Genomic DNA, 14,018 nt, shown 5'->3' on the forward strand with positions numbered 1-14,018 from the left:
ATAACTCATTGTTTCTGCTACTAGCTGTTATCCTAAAACAAAATGCAGCATTTTGTGTAATCAGGAGCTTAATGCTTCATTTATCTTGCCAAATAGTAATATATGTTTAATCAGTAAAACCTTTTTTAAAGGTTTGATGTTAAGTAGAGGTAGCAAGAGTTACTAGGTGAAAAATGAGAGGTTCTTGGTATAAAGTGGGGTGGACACTTTTGTAGTTCAGAAGACTTCAGGTTCAGCTCTGAAAAATGGTTGTTTTGTTATTCTCATGTTCTTGTTCACTGTCATAAAAATTGGTTTACTGCATCTATTGTATTTTTACTCGCAGGTGAAGAAGGAATTTTAGAAGAAAGACACATTTGCCATCATGCCGTTTCCCTTCGGCAAATCGCACAAGTCTCCAGCAGACATAGTGAAGAATCTGAAAGAAAGTATGGCAGTTCTAGAAAAACAAGATATTTCCGACAAGAAGGTAGAAAAGGTACATATCACATTTGTTTTTGGAGGGTGTGTGTAAAAGCTAGACACTGCAGAGGTGACCAGTAAAAGCATTGTGCAGGAATTCTGAATTTTGTGCATAAATTACTAGAACCACATGTTCTCTCCTAGAATTTAGATTTCTAGTCATATCGTGACAACTTCTAGTCTGTATCTTGACAACTGATTTATTAATTCCCCCCAAAGAAAATCTGTTTAGAGATGGACTCATACCTTACTGCTCCAACTACAGTAATTTAGGGATAAGTCATAATTCTGAAGTGATTGAGGTTGACGTGTGATACAGTTCATGTCTGACTGTAAAAAGCCGTCACATCACCCAGATATAGATTTGGCCAGTGGAACTGCAGGAGGGGGTCTCTTTCCCCCCCTCCCGATACTATTTTCCTGATTGGGGGAAAGGATGTGTACTTCCCCTCACCTTCAAGTTGTTCTCCAGAACCTACTTTCACGCACTCCAGTATTTCTTCTTTGCACATCTGTTACCACCTGATTCCTCTTTATCCTGGAAAAGCAACTTGTTTGTCACTAAGTCTTTTAACAGTTTTTTGTGATTTACATCTGATGTAAATCATAACCTTTGTGCTTTTTGTTCTAAGTAAGATGTTGATTTATAGTCATTTAGACCAGTGGTCCCCAGGATTTTTCAGGCCGGGGAGAGGGAGGACCGGGGACCAGGGGGGAGAGGGAGGAGCGGATGCCGGCGGAAGGCGCGTGTGCAAACGCAAAAGCGCAGGCACAAATGCGCAGGAGCAGCAGCTCTGCAGCTGTGCATTTGCGTGCACTAGTGAGTGTTGCGCTGCGGGGCGAGCGGCGCTCACTGGCAGGCGTGGAGCTTTTGCACCTGCGCGTTTGCGCCCGCACCTCTCCCCCCCCACGGCGCTGGCCACACTGCGGGGGGAGGGAGGCGCCCCCATGCCTCCCTTCTCCCCTCCCCCGCTGGGGCCCGATACTGGTCCATGGCCCGGGGGTTGGGGAACAGACCAAACAGCACTTAAAATACTAAATAGACAATACAGTATAAACTGGTTGGTAAAAATCTAACATTCATCATAATTATAAACTATAGATAATATAAAATTTAATTTTTAATTACCCTATAGTAGAACTACACAGCTTAATCGCAGCAGCACAGAATTTGGAAATAAATTATTTGTCTGTTTTCATCACTGTGATGATAGCGTAATAGCAGTCCCAGCAGAGATCCTGTAGTATACAATGACATACTTTTCAGGATCCTGTTAACACTCTGATGATTTGTACCTGAGTCTAGATTTTTTTTACATGGGTGTAGAATGACAGCCGCTCTCTAGCATTTAAATGAGTCTAGTAGCACCTTTAAAAGCAACAAAGATTTATTCAAGGCGTGAGCTTTCGAGTGCAAGCACTTTGTCAGACAAAGAGTGCTTGCATTCGAAAGCTCACTCCTTGAATAAATCTTTGTTAGTCTTAAAGGTGCTACTGGACTCTGATTTTATTGTGCTACTTCAGACCAACACAGCTACTCATTTGAATCTCTAGCATTTAGTTAAACTTACTAATCAGATGGAATATAGGCACCTGGCTGCAGCTTCTCCCATAATTTTATGCAGCTAATTCTTTCATTTGTCATTTAATGCCATTGTTATGATACAAAATTACCCCTTTGAATTTAAATGGCATATTTTATAACCTACTTATTTAAAGTACTGCTCAGAACAGCTACACAAATTACTCTGAAGAGTAGCTTGCCTGTGTGTATACTCTGCTACTGAAGATTCCCCACTGTCTTTCTACATCATAATTGGGGGAGCTAATATTTTCACTGATAACTTGTTCTCTCTTCTCAGCCACTGAAGTTCATATTAAGAAGGGTGGGAAGAGCAATCTTACCCCGCTTCTTCAACGGGCTTCTTCTTATCTCCCACCACCCTATAACCCCTATATTGCTGTTTCCCAGAAAGTAAAGCATTCTTCCAGTGCTTTTAATGCTCAGTCATACCAAAGTTTCTAGTGTGTGTGTGTGTGTGTGTGTGTGTGTGTGTGTGTTTTTAAAAGATTAATTCATTTTGTAAAAAATAAAATAAGTTATTCTTCCTTGGTTTCTTGAGCCCTTAGTACTTTGAAATATTTTTAGTTCCCATAGTGGCTTAAGAATGGAAGATCTTACTTATTACAACTTCAGCACTCTGTTTTGAGAAAGCTATTTTTAAGCAGGCTAGAAATAACCAGTATTTTCACATTCTGTAAAATGAATATATATATATATATATATATATATATATATATATATATATGTATATATATAGTACATCAAGATGTCCAAATTGTTGGTCAACTTCAAATGCAGATAGCATCTTAATTCTGGACCTTTCTCCCCCCTCCCTGGCCCCTGCCATTATGTACCCTTGAGGGAGATTACAAATATTTTTGAGGCAGGTGCACATTCCTGAAATACTCCATGTTGGGAAGTTGAATTGCTTTGAAGTAACTTGCAAAACTCAAAATATACTAGTTTATTCTCTGACTGTAGAAGAGTTGGATACCAGCAAGAGGCATGGTAGGGTGCCCACAGTGTTGTGAAAAGCTAGAGCTCTTTTTAAATGGTGCTTGTCTCCTGGATTGCTTTAGTCCCATTATGGTAGAAGAGTGGAAGAACCTGGAAGTCAATGATTTTGTTAGTACTTCCTAAGGGTGTGAAAACTTGCTTAGAGAGGAGTAATTTACTATATTGGTTCTTCATTCTTGACCATCTTAGGTTTCAACATATACTGAAGAGGTACAGTAGATAATGAATGTTTCTGTGAAGGCAAGGGCATTGCCAACTGCGTTGAAGGGTACAATAAAATCAGTCCAGTAGCACCTTTAAGACCAACAAAGATTTATTCAAGGTGTGAGCTTTCGAGTGCAAGCACTTTTCTTCAGACTATGAACTGACCATCATGAAGGGTGATTGTGAGAAGCCCCTCTGAGGAAGGCTTCCCTGGACCTAAATAATTACAGCTAATGCTGGGCACAGTAGCTAATGTCCTTCTTGGGCAAGGTGCTTGGCTGTGTAACTGTGTTTTCCACACTTAACGTGGCTTCCCCACTGCAGCTGCTAATAAAATACCGTTAGCTGGAAAAATCCTGTGTCATCTAATTATAAGAAACATGATGAAAAACATATTAGTACTCTTGGTGTGTTCAGTAGCGCTAACTTCAAAGTAATAGTCTTTGAAGATATTAGCATGGTCATTCAGTCCATTTATAGCAATCATCTTGTGTCTTGCACATGCAATCAGCAAACATCAACTTACAATCAGCAACAGGAGACAAGCCTGTTTTGATTTCAAACCTTCCATGTGAATTACAGTAGGCCTGCCAGAGTCAAAGTGTTTTTATGGCAGCTCCCAGCCTTCATTGAACTTCTCATGGCTTTCAGCTCAGAGTACCACGTTAATCATTGCTTAGCCTACATGGGATTTTTCCTGCTTATTGCAACTACCATGGATCCCATTTGTGACTGCCTAATAAAGTACAGTTGGCAAAAGTAGCATCTTAAATTGTCAGCAAAAGTAGGTTGGTAGTAACCAAGAAGTATTTCAAGTAATTATCTGGCTTTTTGTTTCCAAGCAAGAATCATTGTGAATGGCCTCGCCTACTGCAATGTGGCACTATCTAGTGCTCTGTTTTCTTGCAGTGCCAAACCTTGAACTACCTCTTGTGAAAGAAGAGAGGAAGAGTTGTAGTGAAGCAGTGGCCTGAAAGTATCACCCTAGTGGTTTGTAATTATTTAGTTCTTGGAGATGAAGGGGAGCAAATTAAATTACCTTGAAGCTGAACTCACCTGCTTCTGGAACCAGAGTTAGAGTCGCTTTGGGAATAATTAACTTTTATTTAGTCAAGGGACTCATGTTTTGGTTGTTTGTGCCATTCACAATAGGATAATGTTACCATTCCACCTGGACCTCTAACTAACCATAGAGGAGGAAGTTTGTTTTTTACCTGTTAGATGCTAGTCTTAGTATTCTTAAGAATATTTAACTGGTTTTACTTACCTGATAGAATGCTAAAAACCCTTATTTAGCATTATACGGAAATATCAGAATAGAATATATCGTTTGGCTAATCAATTGGGTTGGACTAGATGGCCTGTATGGCCCCTTCCAACTCTATGTTTCTATGATTCTATGAATTGCCACCCTTGCTATATGTCACTAAGGTGCTTGATGTGACTTACTCATCACACTTATTTTGAAACCCTAGTGATTGAGTACTGCTGTAATATCTGCAGTGGTCATTCTTTTCCATCAAGCACACGACTTTGGGAGGAACATGCATGCAGGAACATGTAGTCTGCAGCACAAATTGTCATTGGAAGATAAAAGCCAGTCAGCTTGTATGGGAGTTTTCTGATGTTGCGGTCGAGGTGTGTCCGTCTTAGAATGGTCTGATTTTGGACCTCTGAGTGTACATGACTGCTTTTCCTGATTTAAACTTCTACTAAGCATAGCTTAACCTTATGCGACAATTCTTCATGTTATGTCAAAGAATGTGTTGAAACAATAGGAAATATCAGGACATAAATCCTTCATTCTTTTAAGTATGCTGTCACCATTAGCTAGATTAATTGAGCAGTAAGGTAAAGGTAAAGGTATCCCCTGTGCAAGCACCGAGTCATGTCTGACCCTTGGGGTGACGCCCTCTAGCGTTTTCATGGCAGACTCAATACGGGGTGGTTTGCCAGTGCCTTCCCCAGTCATTACCGTTTACCCCCCAGCAGCAAGCTGGGTACTCATTTTACCGACCTCGGAAGGATGGAAGGCTGAGTCAACCTTGAGCCGGCTGCTGGGATCGAACTCCCAACCTCATGAACAAAGCTTTCAGGCGGCTGCCTTACCACTCTGCGCCACAAGAGGCTCATAATTGAGCAGTAAACCTGTCTAAAAGGCAGCTGCTTTACCATCTTTCCTCTGCTGTGATCACAGAATTCCTGTTGGCTCTGTCAGCTGCTTCTGAGCAGGGAAACAACATGATGTTTGCAAAAGCACAGTCATGGTCTAAAAGCCAAGTTAAAGAACCTTCCATCAATGGGAAGGTTCAGGGTAGGTCTGCCTGAAATTGTCATGGGGGAAGAGTGTCTCAGTAGAAAAACATGTGAACAAATAAACAAGAACCTTACCTTTCATGGTAAGAACTAGTGAACTTGTGGACAAGATTGTGACAAGGTGACAACTTGTGGGAGGTATAGAGAGCTGTTGTTCATTCTTTACTGGAACTTGGAAAATAAGTTATACACTTGAGTGCTGGTATTTTATGTTTAGGTGTTTCAGTTTTCTAGGTTCCAGATACATGCCCTTGAAATGTCCACCCCAGTTTTTGTGTGGTGGCCTATACACTCAAAGCTGCTTGTTTAAAAGTGCTGTAAGTGCTGTAGAAGTTATGAACTATTCTTAATGTGATAGAATATGTTAAGGTTAGATTAGGTCTGGGCTGGATTGTCATTTGTGTTGATCTATTCTCATCTTTTGGTTTACCTCAGCATTTATTTTTATTCAACCAATGTTTTTGGTTTGTGGCATATGTAATAACCCTTGGTGCTGTAAATATTTACTTAGTCACAGAACAGGCTTTGCTAACATTCTATTCCTTCCTCCTCTGACCTTGTAGCAATGTGAAGTGTCCTTTTGACATTTCAGCTGAGGTCTGGAATTTTGGTCCTGGTCCTTCTGCTGGAAAATGCTTAGATGGCAACTGATTTAATTTGGTATGCAGCAAAATACATAATTTATTACAAACCTACATTCTTGTTGCAAAATAGAATTTAAAATAAACAAAACCCTTTGGCAAAACCCAGAAAAACGTAGAACCAATCCTCAGCCTGTCATTCCCAAGCAACCCAACTAACACAGCCTTACTTAAAGGATAGATGGCATGACATCTGGATAACCTCATATATAAAGGGGCTCTGTAGTCTCAGTGCTGCCATCTAGAAGTCACTGTTGCATACAACTAGCCAAGGCATGCAGATCAGAGCCTCTTCAAATGATCTAAAATGCAGATAGGCTCATATAGGAGCAGTCAGCCTTTAGGAATCCTAATTCTACACTATTTAAAGGGCTTGTTTGGATCAAGCTTCAGTTTTGTTGTCTGGATCCAACCCATTATTATCTTATTTGTTGCTTTAGTGGGCCCACAGCATCCTGAAACATTGAACTTACTGAAAGATAGAAATGGCTGCCATCTGTGTATTGACACTGCTTTATCTTAAATCCCTCAATGGTTTCATATAGAAAAACGACAGTATTCTGCCACCATAATTCTAGACCAGCGTTTTTTTAACCTTTTGACTATGGAGGAACCTCGAAACATTTTTCAGACTTCAAAGAACCTCAGAAGTAACGCTGGCTGCCATAACTCCCTGTCATGCCACACACATACCACCCCCTCCCCCGGCCAAAGTAACATGGCTTAGACCAGCCTTTTTCAGCGTTACCATTGAGAAACTCCTGAAACGTTCTTTAGGCTTTGGATGATCATTGGCTGAACCAGGTAGTGATCTGGCCCTGGGAGTTATTGCCCATTCCACCATTTTCAGTTAATGAGTTTCTTGTCCAGAAGAGACACAAAACTGAATGTGTCTTGCTATATTTGTTGGGGCAAATAGCATCAGGCACACTTCATGATTGTCCCCCTCTGTTACCCTGCCTGTTTTACCTTAGTTGCTGTTGAACTGAAATTTCAGGTGGAGAGCACTGGAATATTTATTTCCCACCTTCCTCCTAGGCAGGTTATTTATAAAAATATCCCTATAAAACCAAACTCTGAAAACCCAACTCTAAAAACAGCATTAGTCCAAAATTACTGAGATAGCAAAATCCCTTTTACCTCCCGAAGTTCTCTAACAAGGGTTCGTTAGGTATTACAGCAGAGACTGAGGGGGGCCCATTGATTTTGCTAACACAGCCTCAACTATAGACCTGGCAAAGAGCTCTGTTTTATAGGCCCTGCAGAACATAGCCAGCTCCATGAGGGTCCTCAGCTCTCCTAGAGCTCATTCCACCAGGTTGGGGCCAGGACCAAAAAGGCCCTGACCTGGGTCAAGGCCAGACATATCTCTCTGGGACCAGGGACCACTAACAGATTAGTACCTGCAGAGCAGAGTGCCCTGCAGATGGCATAAGCAGACAAGCAGTCTCTCAGGCTAGGCCCAAGCCGCGGATGGCTTTAAAGTCAAAAACAGAACCTTGAACTTGATCTGGGACAGAACTGGTAACCAATGCAGCTGCCTCAGCACTGGCTGAATATGGGTCCTCCAAGATGAACCAGTGAGAACTCCGGCAGCTGCATTCTGCACCAGCTGGAGTTTCCAGGTCAAGGACAGGGGCAGGCCAGCATAGAGAAAGTTACCGAAGTCCAATCTAGAGGTGACTGTTGCATGGATCACTGTGGCCAAACAGTCTGGGGGCAGGTAGGGCACTAGTAGCCTTGCTTTGTGAAGATGGTAAAATGCTGTGCGTACTTTTCCTGTAACCTGCGCCTGCATTGTAGGGGAGGCAGGATCACTCCCAAGTTTCTTGCGGTGGGCAAGATGGTAAGTTGCACCCACCGCAAAGGTAGGAAAATGCGTTTCCTGTCCCTTTCCTGCTCAGCCACAGGCCCTCCATTGACTTTCATGTGGCTCTGCTCTAACTATTCAGCAGTGGCTTCCAAACATTTGACAGATGTATCTGGGGGGGGGGGAGTCCAGGTGGCCATCCATGAGGAGTTAGAGCTGGGTGTCATCTGCATATTGATGGTAGCCCAGCCCATAATTCCAGACCAGCTTTCCTTGAGGCAAACTCTAAATGATGGAAGATTTCTCTTCTTCTGCTCTGGTGTTGGTCAGTAATTTTCAGACAATGTAGGTTAGTGGTGTGACAAGAAACAATAGACTCCAAAAGTTTGGTTCTCTTCCCCTTACTGACTTGTTTCTCCCCTTCCATTTTTTCTTGCTTCATAGTCCCCTTATGGTGGCACCTGCCACTTTCCTGACCCCTCTCTAAGGGCATCTCACAAACATCTGGATGTACAGACCTGAAGCACTGCCTCTTCAGTGGCTTTTCAATTGACTGTTCCCTAGCAAGTAATCCATTCTGTCTAAACTACCCAACAGGCAGAAATAGTTTATAAGTATCCATTACCTAATTAAAGTGCCTTGAAGCTTGTTGATGAAGCTTGTAGTACTGCAGCCTTTCTCAACTTTTTTTACCATTGAGATAACCCTGACACATTCTTCAGGCTTCAAGAAACCCCAGAAGTGTCAAGATTGTGCAGAATATGGTTGGGAAGCATAGCTGTGTACACACCCATCTGGGTCCCCTTCCCTGGGTCCCCTTCCACCCCCACCAAAGTCCAGACCCATCATTGACCATTTTTGGAGTGGGATGTGTGTGGCAGATCGACATGACCGTAGATGGTCATATCATCCAATAAATGTTTAAGAATTTTTTACAAATATAAAAAATTAATTAACTCCCACCCATTCAGGAAACCCTTCCAGGACCATCAACAAACCCCACGGTTTCATGAAACCCTGGTTGAGAAAGCGTGCCCTACTGTGTTTCATAAGTTTGGATCCAGGATATGGTTTCCACTAACCACAGACACTTCTGTCAGAACAGAAAAACTTCCTTATCTCTCCCCTTTTGCAACAGCCAGTTGATCCTTTCCAAATGTTTACCTTTGGAACAGGACCCTCAAGACTGGTATTGGGGGAAACTGGTCTGCAGAAGAAAGGGGAATTGGTATAAATTATACTTTCCCTTCTGTTAGTGGAAACCTTACTCAGTTGCCCACCCATACCACTGTTAGGGTAAAGTTAGAGACCCACGTATACCTCCCTAATCACAAAAGAAGAGCGGAGTGCAAAGGTTCTAGATTAACTCCCCCTCTCTCGTATTTTTATCTATGCAATCCGGTGAGATAAATTAGGCTGAAGGATGACTTACTGATCCAAGGTCATCCAGTGAGCTTCATGGTTAAGCAGAGATTGGACTTGGGGTCCTCTGGACAGGTTTGAAGTGACCTGGATAGCCCATGGAAGCCAGATCCCGTCAGAGCTTGTAAGCTAAGCAGGGTTGACTCTAGCAAGTATTTGCATGGGAGACCTCCAAGGAACACTAGCTGTCATGATGCAGAGTCAGGTAATGCCAAACCTGAACATCCCTTGCCTGGTTGCCAGACAATCCTAACATCTCCTGGTCACGCTGCAAACAGCATGCATCAAATATATAATAAATAATGAGGTGAGCAAAGCTCTGTTTTCTAGTGAGGCCGGCTGTCTCTGAATTATCACAGGTTGGGGAAGGCAGGGGGCTTTGGTTCTACTCTTCCCTTTGCTGGTTTAATAATTAGCCAAAGCTATTAGCTAAATTTTTTAAACCCAGTGTTTTTCCATAGGTTTCTAACATAGGGGCACAAGCTACTTAGTAAGCTATTTGTTACAGTTTGGTACACTGAAATCTTGTTCATAATTCTAAAGACTGGTTCAGACATGCCACTGAAAACAATGCATGCATTTAAAATATTTATGTTCTACTTGCACAATCAAAATACATCATTGAATAAAGCCAGCTGAAGATAGGTAATGAAGCAGGTCTGCCATTTGTATCCCCCCACTGTTATTGTATTAATTCAGAGATGGTTTAGGCAGATATCTGGAATGTGTTTTGGTTAAAAATAAAATAGAAAGTATATGCTGGCAATTACAGTGATTTGAGTTGTTGGAAATAATTATGGATACTTTGTCTTTCCCTATTCAGGCTACCGAAGAAGTTTCAAAAAATCTAGTTGCCATGAAAGAAATCTTATATGGCACAAATGAAAAGGAGCCCCAGACAGAAGCTGTGGCCCAGCTTGCTCAAGAACTGTACAACAGTGGTCTTCTTAGTACCCTAGTAGCTGACTTGCAGCTAATTGACTTTGAGGTAAGAATATTATGCAAATTAAGTATGTGAAATATCCTCTAGTTCACTATAAAGATAATCTTTCTCAATCTTGGGTTTTGTAGCCCATTTTCTCATTGTATATATCTGTGGACTGCTTTATTCTTGATAATTATATCCATTCCTCAAAGTATAGACAGGTAAGGGTGATCTGGCTGCGACATCTGTCATCTCATTGATCTCCAGGGTTGATTCAGCTGATCTGGCTGGCTAGGCAGGTGTCCCCTACCCTGCTCACCCTGCTCCATGTACATCCCTCCTGAAGCTGCACGCTCGGTGGAAGAGAACAACCATCCTAGATAGGATGGTACCATCCCTCCGTCAAGGGTATAAAATAGCTACACACTCTTGCTAGAATGTCTATTTATACACACCAAAACAGTGACACTGTTGCCTTGGAGCACAGAATGCTTTTATTTCTATCAAGGGCAGGCATTACTTCAATTCCTAGAGTAATGGTTTAGGTTTTCCCTCTTTAAAAGTGTGTCCCTGTCCCCCTTATATATCTTCTGCATAGGTCAGGGCTGTTAGATTTTGTTTTCTACTCCTGCCAGATCATCATCAGTGACACAGTTACATCACTTGGAAGTGGAAAATGCTTTAAACAGTAACGTAATCGTTTATTGTTGTGTACCACTACCTAGCTTATTTAAAAACTAATGAGGAAATGCTGTGACTAGCAGCAAATACAGAGAGAAATGTGGAACAGTGGACATGGCTGGCTGAGCTGCTGAATGGCACTTGACCGTTGTGCCATGTGGGAGAGGCAGTTTACAAAAAACACAACTCTACAAAGAGCTCTGCTGCACCTTTGGGCTAGCTTACAATAGTTAAAGCCTTTTAGAAAACTTTGTATTTACAAGATGTTTTATGTTCTGACCACAGCTCAACATCAGTTGTACAGGCCAGCAGGTCCAGTTTTCTGTGACAGCTTCCCATGAAGCTGAAATGACATTTAAACAATACAGTGTTGGTGGGGTAGTAGGGACTGGTGGTATTAGTCACAGAATTGGCAATCTCTTTCCAGATCTCGTAAGAACTCAGAAGCTAAAGCAGTATTAGCCCTGGTTCATACTTGGATGGAAGGACGTCACCTTTGCAGATGCAGGCAATGGCAAACCACCTCCTCTAGCCTTGCAAACCTTATGGAGGTCACATAAGCTAGCTGTTACTTGATGGCACTTTACACACACACACTTTCTTCTGGATGGGTGCTGCTCTTGTAGCTGGGGCACATCTAATCAATCCGTTATTCTGTGACTGGGTCATTAGCATGTTATTAAAGCCACAGGAGGTTGCTAACAGAAAAATGGAACGTGTTTAACCACATGTAAAGGGCTTATGGATTATCAAAGAGGTCTTAAACTGTTAATAGGAGATTCTTACACTATTTTTCCTTTAAGCATTTTTTCCAGCTTAAATTAGCCCATTATGCTGTGAGGACAGATTTCAAGCAAATAAATGTACTGACCTTTAAAAAAAATCTACATAAAGAAGGCTTGCTCAAAAGCTTTCCAATCCCTGAATATCAGAATTTATATTGAAATAATTGCTTCAGTTGGTTCAATAAAGAGCTTTGAGAAAATCTAATAGAGTTCTTTGCTAGTGAGTCAGTTGATAGGTCTGCAAGGTCAGTTCTCAGAGGATAACGATTCTATAGGACCAAAAAAGACTGATCTAAATCCTATCAATCTCACCTTTGGATTGGAAGGGACATTGCGTTGGAGGCCACAAAGAAACTTCCTTATTAATTAACTTCCAGCCATAGGTGAGAAGAGGCCTTGGAAAACTTTCAGAGCTGCTTGCAGAAATAGAAAAGGCTAGATATTTTGTAAAAACAGAACTTACAATATCCATTTGAAAATTTCCATTGGCTGCTGTTCTCCGGATGCAGAGTGGTGTGTTTCTATGTCTGTGATGAAATTCAAATAACTCTAAATTGGCTGGTTCAGTTTGCTAATTTAATGTTGTGTCTTGTCATTTATACTGCTAACACATTCTATGGCTTGCTTTTTGGCAGGGTAAAAAGGATGTGGCTCAGATATTCAACAACATTCTGAGAAGACAGATTGGTACAAGAACTCCCACAGTTGAATATATCTGCACTCAGCAAAATATACTGTTCATGCTGCTAAAAGGGTATGTTTAATATGTTGGATAAATAAACTTAAACTGCGCGCGCACATACACATTTTAGGTCTGTTTCACTTAGTAACAGCCATGGTCCTTCTTCAATCCCTACATGTTGCCTTTAATTGGATATGTTTGTCTCAGTCTGAAAACATTCAGCCATAGTTGTGGAAATGACCAGTGGACTGGCTGTGGTGAGATTAAGGCTATATATCCAGTTTGCCAACAGAATCGTGGTGCTGTGTTGTCTTGCATATTGGGGATGAACTGGTGCAAACTGGTCCTTTTGTTATTTACCAAGTATTAGTCCCATTGCTGTTTGTTCCAAAAGCCTGCTGGGTCATGCTGAAGTCCTGTTCCCCAATTTGCCAGCTTTTGCTATGTGATCCTTGTAGCCACAGTATGCTATTGGCTGAGGTTTGCTGAAACAAAGAATTAATTCATTGGGTGCACGCCCTGCCAGATTGCTGTTTCCTCTCCTTACATTGTCTGCATTGTTACATCAGACACCATGCTCAAATTTTTTCGACACCCCGTTCCTGTGAAACAAATGTGAAGCCTTACATCAGATTAACAAGTAGTGTTGTGTTGGTGCTGCTTGGAACAAAAGGATATTTGAGGCTGTTTTGCTCAATAGTTAAGAGGACACGAGGTTCCTTTTATTTAAAAAAAATCTGCAATGGCACTTAACTATCATGAAAAAGTCACAAAATTCAATAGCTGAGGCCATCCTAATAACACATTTGAGAACTCCTTGCATAATAAAATTATCCATAGCTATTTTAGAGTATAATTCTGAAGTATGTTTCCAGTTAGATTTGTCGACATTTTTCTTTCACCATCTATGTAACACAACCTTGGATCATGCAAACACTTTTGTTTCCCCTGTTCTCTAGAAAAGTAGTGAAAAGTACTTCTCTCTGCTTTCTCCTTAATCTACATTGCATCTCATGTTTGAGAATGTCAGTATTTCTTGAAGTGAAGGAGAGACTGACTTATAATATTAAGCAGGACATAGTTGATGTCTCATTTCTTAACCAGTCTAGTCTTTATACACTAGGATCTGGTAATGAGAGCAATGTGGGTGATACATACTGAACTCTAGCCATTACACTTGCTTATTCAAAATTATTGTCTGACCCCCTAACAATTTAGTGAGAGCATAATATGCTAGAATTGCCTGATCTGTAAGATGTGTGATACTTGAGTTCAAGTTATTTAAAACATCAGTCAAAACCAGCACACTATACTGTGCTCCCAAGATGGTAGAAAGCTTTTGCAGATACTGAATTCCTAATGTAAAATGATCTAGTGTTGCATCCTAGTAAGAACATATTTTATTTTATTAAAGTTGGAGTTTCTGTTTAGAAATATATTCTGAAAGCATAAATGAAACACTTGTTGGCAGACTCTAGGCAGGAATTACTAAAATCAAGAGAATTTAAG

At 41.2% G+C, this 14,018-nt stretch overlaps 1 protein-coding gene across 1 annotated transcript in view; it reads left to right on the forward strand.

Annotated features, from left to right (window-relative positions):
- The window catches only part of CAB39 (calcium binding protein 39), a 54,852-nt gene that overhangs the window by 31,353 nt on the left and 9,481 nt on the right, over positions 1-14,018 (forward strand). The window contains exons 2-4 of the mRNA XM_077348975.1: positions 326-478; positions 10,260-10,424; positions 12,463-12,581. Coding sequence (XP_077205090.1) covers positions 365-478; positions 10,260-10,424; positions 12,463-12,581 — 398 coding nt within the window. The 5' untranslated portion in view covers positions 326-364. The remainder of the gene's footprint in view (positions 1-325; positions 479-10,259; positions 10,425-12,462; positions 12,582-14,018) is intronic.

The sequence above is a fragment of the Paroedura picta genome, chromosome 8, assembly GCF_049243985.1.
Source record: "Paroedura picta isolate Pp20150507F chromosome 8, Ppicta_v3.0, whole genome shotgun sequence".
NCBI lineage: Eukaryota > Metazoa > Chordata > Lepidosauria > Squamata > Gekkonidae > Paroedura > Paroedura picta.